Source organism: Chiloscyllium punctatum, chromosome 22 (assembly GCF_047496795.1).
Source record: "Chiloscyllium punctatum isolate Juve2018m chromosome 22, sChiPun1.3, whole genome shotgun sequence".
Taxonomy (NCBI): domain Eukaryota; kingdom Metazoa; phylum Chordata; class Chondrichthyes; order Orectolobiformes; family Hemiscylliidae; genus Chiloscyllium; species Chiloscyllium punctatum.
The window spans coordinates 51174742-51189390 of record NC_092760.1 but is presented as its reverse complement, the minus strand read 5'-3'; the positions used below and the strand labels follow the sequence as shown (position 1 = coordinate 51189390).

The window sequence follows — 14649 nt, the reverse complement described above, 5'->3', positions numbered from 1 at the left end:
AGAGTCATGGATAGGGTAAATAGACAAGGTCTTTTCCCTATGGGTGAGTCCAGAACTGGAGGGCATAGATTCAGGGTGAGAGGTGAAAAATTTTAAAACGGACCTAAGAGTCAACTTTTTCACACAGAGGATGGTGTATGTATGGAATGAGCTGCCAAAGGAAGTGGTGGACGCTGGTACAATGTCAACATTTAAAAGGCATCTGGAAGGGTATATCAATCGGAAGAGTTTAGAGGGATATGGGCTAAATGCTGACAAATGGGATTAGATTAATTTAAGATATCTGGTCAGCATGAACGAGTTGGACTGAAGGGTCTGTTTCTGTCCTGTACATCTCTATAACTCTATGATTTTATGTAGTGGATACTGTTGTACTGAAAACTGCAAGATTTAACATTATACGTGTCATTACATTATGTCATGATAACTACTACTTAGTTTTCAATAATACTTTTAAGATTTGAACAAGTTCACCAATATATATTTTCTGTGGCTCCCTTTCCTTTTACAACATTTTCTTTTTCTACAACCCCAGGATCATTTATAAATGAATATGCTGAATTGTTTGATCTCCCCCTCACTTTGTTCTTTATTCTATGTCTTTATTTGGTCTATCTTTGGTCATCATTTCTATCACTTTTGTTTCTTAAACCTCAGTTTTATTCCATAATACCTACTTGTAGGTGATAATTAGTTCCCTGCATTTCATAGTTACTGCTCAATTTAAATACAATGGTATTCATATAATTTATATTATTAAATGTTTGCATCCAACTCATTTACCTGCTTGTAAATGTTTCAAGGCTGTTATATAAGCATTTAAATCAATATACTGGTAATGAAGGGGACACTTCTTTGTCAGTTACTTGTGCTTACCTAAATTGTTTTGCATCATTTTTCTATGAACTGATGACTTGACCTCAAGCATCTTGAAGAATCTTCAAATGTGTTTGCCAACTCCACTTTGATTCCACTCGATCAGCCTCCGAGCTGAGCTGATTCATTGTCTAGATCTAAAATTAATACCATCTATGTAATATAACCATATATGCTCAAGTAATAGTTGATCTCCTGTTTGGCCAAAATATCTGGAAGTTTCCATATACCACCTATAAAAATCGACCGTCGTTCTTCACAGATAACAGATAAACATCTATGAGTCGGCGTGCCGGTCATTAAACTCCACACCAGGTCTTCCAGTCTGCTGGCCGTCATGCTGCGTTCCGGGTTTTCAGAACTACTGCAACTTGTGTTGTTTTATTCGTTTGGAGAGCATTTGGGCTTCTGCTAATGATACGGCATGAATTTCAGCCCCTCAAATGTTGTATCCATGTAATAGTCTACCCCAAAAATTTAACCTTAAAAAGTAGTTAAAGAGATTCAATTATTACTTGAGTATATATGGGATAATTTTTTTTGGAATGAGTTTGTTTCATTAAAAAAGTTAAAAACTCCAAAATTCAAACATTACACATGGAAGGTTGAAATTTGGAAACATTTTACAACTTCACTTTACACTTTGAGCATTTTAGCTTTGTTCCTTTTAGCCAGAACAGAATACATGCCAGAGTCTGTTTACCCTGTCTGGATAAAAACATTTGAGAATTTTAGACAAATCTGTCAATTACTGCAGAATGTTTTCCAAGCTAGTTTGTAGTTTCACTCAGTCTGAAAAGGTGACCTTTTGGTTCCAAAACTGTGGTGCAACTGAAGCACATAAAAACCAGTATTAATTTACTACTAATTAAGACCTATTTATTATGTTCTTTGTAGTTGGTCCAAATGCATTATCCAGAAATTATGTTAACCGTTGTATTTTGTTTATTTTTGTCAACATGGGAGCAGAAGGGATTAACATTTGAGTCACTGGTTCATTTTGAAACTACGGTGTGTGTAACCCATAATTTTCACGTACTTATGTATTTCAAATATTTCTATAATGTGAATGTTACTCTCAATTTTAAATTATGTTCAGAAAACAAATTGGCAACATCTGCTTTTTACCCTCTCTCGCTCTTCCACACACTTGCCCCCCCTGCCCTTGCTAAACGTGTTACAGGGTAGAGAGAGTAGAGAAAGCATCATAACTCAATTTTGCACAGCAAGGAGTTAGATTGAATCAGTGTACAAATCACTGGGTATATACAAATTCCTGGAAGTGAAGAGAGAGCCACAAATTATAGCATCATTGTTATCCCCAATTGGGATGAACATCTTGGTGTTTGTTGCCATTAGAAATGGAAATTTGATCATTCCTGGACTTGTAGGAAATAACATCATTACTGTTTTTTTCTACTATTCATCATCTTAGCTGAGGCTCATTTGGTTTGGTTTTTTTTTGTTTATGTTTTGTTGTGGATTACTACATTTGCACACTTTAGTTATTATATTTAGCAAAGCGTTCATGAGCAGATTCAGCTGATTCATTCCACACTGGTAAGCCCGGTTTTTGGACTCTACATCTTCAAACTGATGTTATTTTCTCTAGCTTTTCATTTTTTATTCATTAGGACAATTCACACGAAAAAGCAGTGTAAATGGAAAATAATATTTTTACTGTACAAGGAGAGACTGATGGTTTGATCAGTGATCACTAAGCAAGTGGACTCTGATTGACAAAGGTGTTGCTGTTGACTGATCGTTAACTGCCAAATTTTGATAAAAAACCAGCAGGGATTGTGACTGGTTGAAGCATTGGTCTGGAAATGGCCGTCACCAATGTTGCAGTCTATGTACATGTTCTTGCTGTAAAGCACAGGGCCCGGTGTATTTATATATGTCGCATTTATATATGTTATATAGTATGCACAGTCTACTACACTGTGAGACTGATAATCCTGACTTGTCACTGTAATTCTTTACACAGTCAGAACTGTCTAACAAATGTTGTCCAAGTGTAAAAACATGTCTAATGTTGGAAACTGTGTCTTCAGTTTTACAAGCAGAGACTGACTGGTACAGTCAATACCTGCAGTGAACAGTCAAAGGGGTTTGCTGTTTGATACAATTTGAGAGTATTTGGGATGTTTGGCCTATGTATATGGTATCATGCTAACACTGAAATTCATATGCCATATGATTTATTTGTGTGATAGGCAGAATGTCTTTTTGGCTTGAGAGCAGCATTTCGTTAGTAGCAATGCTTGTTGCTATTGTATAGTAGCAATATAAAACAACTAGCTTCATCTGTTCTAATTTTTGAGATGCCTTGCCCTTCCAGGGTATTTTAAGGAATAAATGCACTTTGAGAAACAAAAGTTAGGTTCTTTTATCAGTTTGCAATGTTATTTCTTTGTTCTCTAAATTTTTGTATTATTACTTTACTGTAAGTGATGTGCAATTCAAATATTACAGAATAACTACAAAATTACTATTACATATAAGTATGGACAAAATATGAGATTGAACTTGACTAAATTACATGTTCCCATCCAGTTAAATTATTCTTTGCCTTCTACCCACTGAAAATTAGACAATCTTCACTCTGTGTCTGCAGTAATCCAAGAGATCAGCAATTGGGAAAAAAAAAACAAATCTGGGTCTGCATGTTAAAATTTGAAAACTGCTTTATTTGTTTGTTTCAGGTCAACATATCTCAGACAGATCTGCAAGGAATTGGCAATACTATAACAATGGTTACACAGGATGGCACTACCATCACAGTCCCAACGCATGATGCAGTTATATCAACACAAGATACGCACTCGGTTACAATGGTAACAACAGATGGTTCAGATGGTCAACAGGTAATGGAGTTCTGTTGTATTTTGAGATTAGAATAATATTTTCTTTTGGCTGTTGATCAGTCAAGGGCCAGACTTGTGCTCAGACTAGCTAGACTTTTCGAATTCTATGCATTTATGCAGAATTTCTATTTTTTTCTAAACTTCTGAATTATTTTTCACTTTCTCAGAACAAAATAAACCTACCATAATTTGGTATAGCTATGGATGTGCATGTTTTGAATTTGCTCACAATGCAAAATATTTAATTGATTTTCCACATCTATTTATTGCATAATTTATTGTGAACAAAATAAAGTTAAAAAGAAATTTATTTGAGACTACATGTTGAATAGACTTATAAATATGGAATATAGACTTGAGCAGTGGCAAGTTCAGTGGCATCATGACACCCCATCATTCTCTGAGTTGCCAATTTCAGGTTACATTCATTTCATGCTGATGAATCTCTTTTATTGATTTTAAAATGTTTTGAGATGTTCTGAGATTGTGAAAGGTACTATATAAATTCAAAAATTTTTGTTTTGTTCTTTATTCTTATTTAGTCTCTAGGTTGCATGTCAGTGTCATTCTTGGTTCAGCCTTTGGTCTAGGTGTGCTGGCATTTCCCACTTCAGAACTTTATACTGCTCTTGCCAATTTGGTCCAGTCTCAAATTTAATCCTCCTTATCAGTCGAGCCTAGCTCTGCCATTGGACTTCCCTAAAGTAGAAGCAGGAATAGGCTATTTGGTCCCTTGAACCTGCTATATATTCAGAAAGATCATGATTGATCTGATCATGTCCTTAACTCCACATTCCTGCTTACCTAAGAACTCTTCATTTCTTTTCTTTCTCGAGCCTTCCCATGTTGTTCTTGTTTCACATATTTTTTACATTTAAAAAGGCTGTCAGACTAGTTCCCTAGCAAGACTATGAAACCGTAACAGGGCCTCTTCATTTTACAAATTATTAAGCCTTTGTTTGTTTTTTGGTCATGAGGACTTAACTGACAACTTGAGTGAATGAAAGCAGTGCAAAACTGAGGAATTTGGGAATTTCAAAATCATATACCAGGCGCTTACCTACTTTTGTTTTTTTTCAAAAAAACTTTAAACAGACTGTCCTTGTTCGCTGTTATGAAACAGATTTATTAACTCTGTCACTGACATAAACGACACTTAAGTCAATAACATTTGTTTATTATTCATTGTAGCAATAATAGCTCACAAAAGCAAAATGTTTTCCAATCACTAGATCAGATGTCTGGATAACAAGGCATCGATGACCGACAGCTGTATTTGGCAGTCCAGTTATACATGAATTAGATTTCTGTTGAAATACCATGACCAGTTGACGGCATTATTCAAAATAATCTTCTAAAATTAATAATTAAACCAAATTTATGAAATGGAATGAAGAGATTATGTGCTTTGTGAATTGAAAGCATTTTGAAAAAAAAAATTAAAAACACTTGTTTTTCTAAAGGTGGCTATAGTGACACCAGATTGTGAGATGAGAGGTGAGGCTACTATAGCTGCATTACAAGCTGCATCTGTTGAAGTGGAAAAAATGGTTACCCAACAGAATCATGAGCATCATTTAGTAACTGGAGGAGCACGACCTGTAACATTACTGGCTACGGCAAATGGCACTCAAATTGCAGTGCAGGTGGGTTTTCATCATTCGAACTTAATATAAAAAGGAAATGCTTTGATGTTTTTTTTTTCAGAATGAAATTGAAAAATCTTGTCTAAAAAACAAAACGACCTGACAGTTTTGTATTATACTAGAGATCTTTGTGTGTTAAGCATTCTTAATGACTGATTTCAAAATCCAGTGTTTGTCAGAGTTCCTTATAATTTTGTCTCTTCTCATCCCCCTTTAACTTTGTTCTTGTATCTTTAAAACCTTGTTGCTTCTTTCACATTGAAGTCTTGCCAGCATTGTGACCCTGGTGGAAGGGTAAAATTACTGCTTTTATTGCATATTATGCATCAATAAAGTTTGATATGCTTTACGTTTAATGTTTATGTTCCTTTCAAATCAAAGAACTACTGTAATCTGATGATGCTGCCGAGGTTTTTTCCTACTGCATTACAGCGATTCAAGACATGTAATTATGTGCTGGAATTGAAAAACAAAAATCAAAATTCAGTTCTCTGAAGAAATCAGTGATCATTTATTCATGATTAGTTTGATACCTTTTATATACAAAATCAGCAAATTCACAAATCAAATTGTGTTGAGGCTGTACAAGACATTGATTAGGCCTCTTTTGGAATATTGTGTGCAATTCTGGTGTCCCTCCTATTGGAAGGATGTTGTGAGACTTGAAAGGGTTCAGAAAAGATTTACAAAGATGTTGCTGGGGTTGGAGGGTTTGAGCTACAGGGAGGGGCTGAATAGGCTGGGGCTGTTTTCCCTGGAACGTCAGAGGCTGAGGGATGACCTTATAGAGGTTTAGAAAATCATGAGGGGCATGGATAGGGAAAAGAGACTAGGTCTTTTCCTTGGGGTGGGGGAGTCCAGAATTAGAGGGCATAGATTTAGGATGAGAGGGGAAAGATTTAAAAGGGGCCTAAGGGGCAACTTTTTCAAGCAAAGGGTTGTGCACGTATGGAAGGAGCTGCCAGAGGAAGTGCTGAAGTCTAGTACAATTACAACATTTAAAAGGCATCTGGATGGGAATATGAAGAGGAAAGTTTGAGAGGGATAACGGGCTAAGTGCTGTGATATCTGGTCGGCATGGATAAATTGGATCGAAGGGTTTGTTTCCATGCTGTACATCTTTATGACTCAATGATTCTATCTGCTTTAGTGATGTACAGTTCTTTATTATAATTGAAATCCCAAGATGTATTTAGGGAAGTGAAGTGTTCAAACTAAGTCAGAGTGGAGAGTGAAGTTTTCAAGTGCTTTCTCCACTCTCAGCTGCTAGTTTGGCAATAACTTCACTGATATAGTAAAGTGGGTTTCCACCAAAGTTCTTCTGCCAGAGTGGCAGTGGTTCCATCAAAATTCCCTAACTTGGTTATTGCTCCAGCTATTTAAAACAGTAAATGTTCCTCTCTCACTTTTTTCCCATATCTTTTTAAAAAGCTTGAATCATGTTGACATGTTGTTCCACAGTGTTGAACCCATCAAAGGAGAAAGAGAGAGCAACACCGTTCATCCTATTAATCACAAGTTGTGATTCATATACAACTCGACTTGCGTTCAATCCCATGAGTTCCCTTCCTTTATCATCAACATAATACTAAATTATCAGTGGCTCCTTAGTATGAAATACTTGAAATTCAGAATTTTTATTTCATCTGTATTTTTCAAATTTTTGCTTTTATGGTTTAATCTCACTGCACACTTTTATAATCCATAATGAGGATGTGGATATTACTGGCATGATAGCATTTATTCAGATCTCTAATTCCTCCTAAGGCGGTATTAATGTCATAAGTTGTGCAAGGTCTTGCAAAGATAAATTACTGTTGATCTTCATTTTTTCTATTGTTGATTAAAAAATTAACATAGCAAAATGTTTTCAAAATTGTACTTAAATATTTTATTACAAACAATCAACATAAAATGGGATGGAAACCTGTCAATTTAGGTATGTTTCTAGAGTAAAAATTAATAAACTCGCACTTGTGGCTGTTGTTTTCACTACTGATGATGCAATAAAAATGCAGAATAAGGATAAAATTGGAATTCACCTTCAGTATTCTTACAAGGACAATCAGTAAAAACTAATTGCATCTAAGTAATAGAAAGGAGATATGTTCAAACTCTGTTCAGTTGGGTAGCTACCTTTTGTTTGGTCCTTGGAACAGCTTTTGTGATGATAGATAATTAGTTTCTGTGCATTAGCTGTCCTTTAGACTACACAATTACCAACAGGCAACTGGCAAGTTTAAGCTGAAATTTGTGCTCTGCTACCGGACAATTTGTTTGATCATCAGTGTAAAACTTTAGGTCTCATTGCTTTGTCTCCAAACAGTACAGAATATCAAATCAGCTGGTTTTGTTTTCTAAAGTGTTTCAATTTGCTGTGATAAAATAACATTGTTTGTTATCTCTGAGAATGGTGGTTGGTCCAGCTTTCTTCTATATTTTGCAATGGGTTATATGTGCTTTATATAAGTATGAAGTTGTGGTGGTTCCTTTGACAGCTACTGTATTGGCTTCTTTTTGTTTACATTGTACTTGTTCTGGCTGAAGGAAGGTATGTAACAAAAGAGCAAAGCTGAGAGACTTTGCAGGTATGGATCGTACCATAAAATTAATTTGGAATCTTCTCGAACTGATCTGTCTGTAGAGAGATGACTGTAAGCAGTAATGATCCAACCGTGCTGTAGGATGCGTTAGATCAACAATTTCTATTACATCTCCTGAGTAAAATGACCAATTAGCTAAATAGTTATGAAATTAGAAAGACAGTAACTCGTGATCTTCTCCATGGAAAACACTTTGTAAAACAATATGCAGGATTTGTGGAGATGTTTGACGTAGCAATGGATTATTTCAACCCTTAAATTCAACACCTGTACCTTTGCACCTGACTTGACTTTTTATGAAGCTTCTAAAATACATAGACATTTTCTAATATTTAAAACTCTACACTGTTGTTCCTGCCTGAACTTGCAGAAGGCTTTCGAGAAGGTCCTATGTCAGAGATTAGCATGTAAAACTAAAGCATGGGATTTGGGTTTGTGTACCTACCTGGATAGAGAGTTGGTTGACAGATAGGAAAAAAAACAAATTTTCTGTCTTTTTCTGAGTGGAAGGCAGTGGTGGTACCACATGGATCAGTGCTTGAACCCCAGCTATTCACAATATATATAGTAATGGTTTAAATGAGGGATTTAAATATAATGTCACCAGGTTTTCAGATGATAGAAAGCTGGCTGGAGGATCAACTGAGAGGATGATACAGAGTTGCTGCAGTGTGATTTGGAGAAGTTGAGTGAGTGGACAAATGCATGGTAGACAAAGTCTAATGTGGATAAATGTGGGATTATCCACTTCATTAGCAAAATCAGGAAAGCAGATTATTATCTGAATGGCAATAGATTGATAAAGTGGAAGGTGCGACGAGAATTGGATGCCTTTGCTGAAGTCACTGAAAGTTAGCATGCAGCAGGGGATGAAGAAAACAAATGATACATTAGCCTTCATAGTGAGAGGATTTGAGTACAGGAGCAGTAATGTCTTGCTGCAGTTATACGGAGCCTTGGTGAGACCACAGCAGGAGTACTTTTTTAGATTAGATTACTTACAGTGTGGAAACAGGCCCTTCGGCCCAACAAGTCCACCCCGACCCGCCAAAGCACAACCCACCCATACCCCTACATTTACCCCTTACCTAACACTACGGGCAATTTAGCATGGCCAATTCACCTGACCTGCACATCTTTGGACTGTGGGAGGAAACCGGAGCACCCGGAGGAAACCCACGCAGACACGGGGAGAACGTGCAAACTCCACACAGTTTGAGGCGGGAATTGAACCTGGGTCCCTGGCGCTATGAGGCAGCAGTGCTAACCACTGTGCAGCTTTGGTCTCCTTCCCCGAGGAAAGGTTCTGACTATGGAAGTGCAACAAAGATTTACCAGGTTGATTCCTAGGATGGTGGGACTGATATATGAAGACAGACTGGATCAGTTAGGACTAAATTCACTAGAGTTGAGAAGAATGAGAAGAGATTTATCAAATCCTATAAAATTCTAACGGATCTAGACTGTTTAAATTCTCCTGATGACCAAGGAGTCCAAAATCAAATGTCACATTTTAAGGGTGAGCTGAGGGAATCTTTTTTCACCGAGAGAATGGCGAGCTTTTGGAATTCTCTGCCACGGAAAGCAGCTGAGGCTAAAACATTGAATGTTTTCAAGAAGGAGTTAGATATACTTCTGAAGACAAAAAGGACCAAAGGGTATGGGGAGAAAGTGGGAATAGGGCACTGAATTGGATGATCAGCCATGATCATATTGATTGGTAGAGCAGGCTCAGAGGGACGAATGGCCTACTCTTGTCTCTATTTCCTGTTTCCATGTAGCTAACTTGACTATTCATACTGTTATGGACCAGTCCAGACCCCCTCAAAACACTTGAAGACGGTCGCCCAGATTCTAACTTTTCTAGTTGTTTTAGGCAGATGTAAGGTGGATATCGCAGGAGTGATGCAACTGGTCAAACCACTTGGCTTCAAGTAAAACAGAATTCATTTACACACCACCGAATGAAAAACAAACAAAAGGACACAGAATTTAGAATAATAATGAAATGAAAGCTCGACTGACACGATATTCCCCCACAACTTAACAAAGTACTGTTCCAATTTCCTGCAACATCCTCATAAACATACTCCTTGGCAAAAAGGTAAATTCAAACACAGGTGGTTACGGGAGAGATATTAGAGAGATGGCAGAGGGAATCTACCTGGGACATATGTTGAATCAGGGAATCATTTTTTCCCAGCAGCTTTCTTTGACCAGGATCTTCGAACAGACTGCTTGCTAAAACCAAATGAAGCCAGAAACAAGTCTGAACTGGAAGAACTGGCCACTCCCCTTTCATTGTACAAGTGTTTTTTTTTAAAAAAACCTAAAAGCCTTTTCCCTGATTGTTGCCTTAGACAATATATCTTAGCCATTAGCAAAGTCCCTACTCCCAGACAAATTGGAACCTCTGCCTTTTACATTCCCTCTTGGAAAAAACCTCAAGGACAACATAACCTTGCTGAAGGAGCAGCATTGTCACAATATAATTTGAGCTATTCTCGGTGTTTTGATTGACAATGTCTAATGATCAGTGGCACATTGTTTTGAATTGGCAAATGGAGTTTTATAAAAAAGGAATATTACATTATAAAAATTATTATAATTATGTTTTCTTATAGCTTGGCGAGCAGCAATCATTGGAGGAAGCGATCAGATTAGCGTCTAGAATACAGCGTGGTGAATCACCAGGACTTGATGAACATCAATAAAGAAATAATTGAAAATAATGTAAGGGCTGCAGTTCTGCCTATTTCTAACAATAATTGTACTGTATAAAATACACAGACTGTATCACTTACAGCCCCTGTGTAGCTTTTAAACATTTTTAAAGCTGCAATATATTGTTGTAAATGTCATGAATTTTTCAAGCGTTCAGAGTACTAGTTGAAAATAAGCTAATGAAGCAAAGTTTTTGCACTGCAAACTAGTCTAAGAAGTTGAGTATTAATTTATCTCCAATCTTTGCTTGTATACTGTTCTAATTTATTTTGTCACTGCTCAGGTCTATTAGATGCAGCGCACTTGAAGAAAATAGTATCTTTGCAAAACTGTATTCGAGTTGGAGGTATGAGTCAGAATAATATTTACTGTACTACTGATTTCCAGTTTAAAGATATGGATTCTTTATTCCAAATTAGTTCATCAACTTTACTGGACACATACATTTCCTGTTAAATGGTTTTGCTAAAGTTTGCATAAACGTCTTATGATATATTGCAGCTTTAGAGTGTAAATTATCACTGTCTGTTAACTGTGTACAGTTTGGACTAAACAAATCAGGTTCTTGATATTAAGGTACTTTAAACTGTAGACCCGAAAATGTGGAGCATGCATTAAAAAGTTATTTCTGCATGTATTTTAACACCTGGGAAATCTTAAGTGATAGAATATTATATTCTAGTGCAAACATTAAAGAGATGAACATATTTGGGACTACAGTTTTACACTTTTATGGAAACTAATTTCATACTACTAAAAGGTGTTTGATCTTTGCTTGTGACCAATTACCTGTAAATACATACTAATGCCACAGATGTAACCTACATTTTACTTTTTACGTATGATCATGTAAAAGTACAAAAGGAGGAGCTTTGGTTGTGCAATATTAAACATATACAATCCAAATTTATGTTGCTTTATTCAAAAAACACTTTTTTGTGTCAGGCATTATTCTGAAGGCATTTTAAATGATGAAAACAAAGGAAAAAAATACAATTGGTTGCATGAATGATTTGATGAATTGATAATAAAGGTGCATCGTGTGTGTAGGATTTTAAACAGATATGCTTAGATTTTGGCAATAACATCTATCAGTAGAAAGGTTGATTTATTAAAGCATAAAAGCCACTTTGTTAAGGAGACTTCATACAAGTTATTGCTACTATACTATATTTTTAAAAAATAAATTAGGAAAAAAATTTAAATGTTTACTTTTTTATTTAGAAGTAGTGTAACTTCTTGTCAGCAGGTTTTGCCAGGGAATTTTTTTTAAGTATATTAAAAGAAAATATTTTGAAATTAATTCTCTTGTGAGGCTTTTTATTTGAGTTTCTAATGTTTAAAAACATCAGTTATTCATTCTAACTAAGCTTGGCTTCCTTGGTAGCACTCAGGAAGCAGAACCTGAACACACATTTTAGATGGGTACTCCAGCACAATATTAAGGGAGTTCTGCATTGTTGAAGAGCCATCTGAAGAATTAAATGCTGTAAATTGGGTCCATCCAAATTGTTTGGTTCTGTTGGAAGATAAGAATTTCATGGCTGTATTTATAGAGACGAAGGAAGTCGTCTTGCTCTTCTTGGTCAAAATGTTTCACCAAACAGAACCAAAATTGCATTAATGTCTCATTTTTCTGTATACGCCATCTTCCAAATAGTTAATGGATTTTGCCTATGCAGCAGTCAATACAATGCTGAGTAGTTTTGAATATTTTGACATGTTTCTGATCACTGAAGACTAAGTTCAGCAAACAATTAGCGAGGCCAATGAGAAGGTTATTGTAAGAGGATTTGCATACAGGAGTAGTGAGGTCTTGCTCTTTAATAGTGGGGTGACATTTGCTACGTTCCACTCCACAGGAGTCATTCCAGAAACTAGAATTTTGGAAGATAATCATCAACACATCGACTATCTATAGGCACTTTCTTCAACAAGACCACCAACTTCTGGGATTTATCACCCTAAGGTCGAGAGTGTGATGCTAGAAAAGTGCAGCAGGTGGAGCAGGAAAATCAATGTTTTGAAGCCCTGATAAAGGGCTTTTGCCCGAAACATCGATTTTCCTTATCCTCTGATGTTGACTGAGCTGCTGTGCTTTTCCAGCACCACACTCTCGACTTTAATCTCTAGCATCTGCAGTCCTCACTTTCGCCTTTATCAACCTAAAGTCCATAAATTTCTCCACTACAATCTTTTCACTAATATTAATTTCCTTCAGCTCCTTATTCTCCTTAACCACTTGGATCTTTAGTTCAAAGAGATTTCTTCTATCTATCTCCCTCAGTGAAAATAGACCCAAAGTAAACATATTTACCTTCTCGACCCATTATAGATTCCCCAGACTCTGCCTGACTGGACCCGAGTTAATTTTAGTAAAATGTTTCCTGTCTATGTACCCGTAGAAGTTTTTACAAGCTTACTTTTATATCTTTGCTGCTATTTCTAGCAACTTCATGAACAATTTTTAATCTTGTGTAATCCTGAACTTCCTTCATTGGTGACAATTGACCTTATTGGAATTTTTGTACCTGGAAAAAAAATTATAGTTGCTGTAAGTCATACAATAGTTCTTCAAAGACGTTCAGTTATGCCTTTTCATGTACGTTCCTAATCCACCTCATCCAATTTGTACCTCGTCTTCATAATTTCCCCATATTCAAATCTAACACACTTGTTTCAGAGTGAGCAACCTCACTTTCAAAAACAATATAACATTTATATCACATTGTGGATACTCATTGTAGTTTACAAGATTTTTTAATTAGTCTGTTTTTCATTACGTGATACTAGATCTAAAAAAGCACGTCCTCTTGTCAGCTCAACATAATGCTTTAGAAAACTATCCCTAACATACTCCAGAAACTCATCCTCCATAGCTCCAGTGCTAAGTTACCCAGTCTATATGTACATCAAAGTCACCATGATAACTACATTGCCAATGTTACATGCTTCTCTCATCTCTTGATTAATTGCATGCCTCACACTGCCAGTACTGTTTAGTGGCCCATAAACCACTCCAGTCAATGTTCGCTGTCCTTTGCTTTTTCTTAGTTCCACCTGGATTCCCCACATTGTTCTTCCAATCTGAAATCCTCCCTTACTAATGTACTGATTCCAGTCCTCGTTACCAGCTCAACTTCACTTAGAGTCATAGTCATAGAGGTATAGAGCACGGGAAACACTTCTTTTTTCCTTCTCCTCTTGTTAAATGTCCTTGAATATTCAGTTCCCAGTCCTGTTCACCATGCAGCTGTTTCTGTACTGATACTTGGGTCATAACAATGCATCTCTATTTGTGCCTTTAGATCATCTACCTTGTTATGAATGCTGTGTGCGTTCAGGTAGAGTGCCCTAGACGTTGTCTTTTTGAATACTACAATAATTGCACAAAGACTGGGATTATAGATTTGGCAAAAATAATTACCGAGGGAATGAGAATAGAAAAGTAAACTGGAGAAAACTATTGACTGACATAAGCAATGGACACCCGTTTGTCTTCCTTGTACTGTTGAAGTAATTGCAAACCTACTGTGATTACTGTAAGTAGTCCAAATTAAGGTGAATAGTTTTTCTTTTGATGATGTCAAAGCTTTGGCAACAAGATCCCCACAATAAGCATCTTTGACTCAACATTTTTTAATTATTGTAAATTCTTAATGAAGAGAAAAGTTGAAGAGCAGTATGTTCTCCCAGCAAATAAAACAAAAACCAGTCAATAATAAAATGGAATATTATAAAGGCAAAATAATGTGGAATCTGGAAATCTGAAATAAAAACAATACGCTGACAAAACTCAACAAATCTGTCTGCACCTGTGGAAAGAGAAACAGTATGAGACAAATATACCTTCTTTGCAACAGAAGGAATGTAGAAATCATTGTTTTTATGTTGTTAAGAGGGGAGTTGAAACGAAGGAATCATCAAGAA

The 14649-nt window shown here is 36.2% G+C and overlaps 1 protein-coding gene across 7 annotated transcripts in view; it reads left to right on the top strand.

The window, feature by feature from the left end:
• Positions 1 to 12022, top strand: part of znf143b (zinc finger protein 143b) — a 102868-nt gene extending 90846 nt beyond the window's left edge. For all 7 annotated transcript variants that reach the window (XM_072592277.1, XM_072592276.1, XM_072592275.1 and 4 more), the window contains 3 exons: positions 3585 to 3746; positions 5210 to 5392; positions 10620 to 12022. In XM_072592277.1, the coding sequence (XP_072448378.1) occupies positions 3585 to 3746; positions 5210 to 5392; positions 10620 to 10709 (435 nt within the window). In that variant the 3' untranslated portion in view covers positions 10710 to 12022. The remainder of the gene's footprint in view (positions 1 to 3584; positions 3747 to 5209; positions 5393 to 10619) is intronic.
• The last annotated feature ends 2627 nt before the right edge of the window (positions 12023 to 14649 follow it).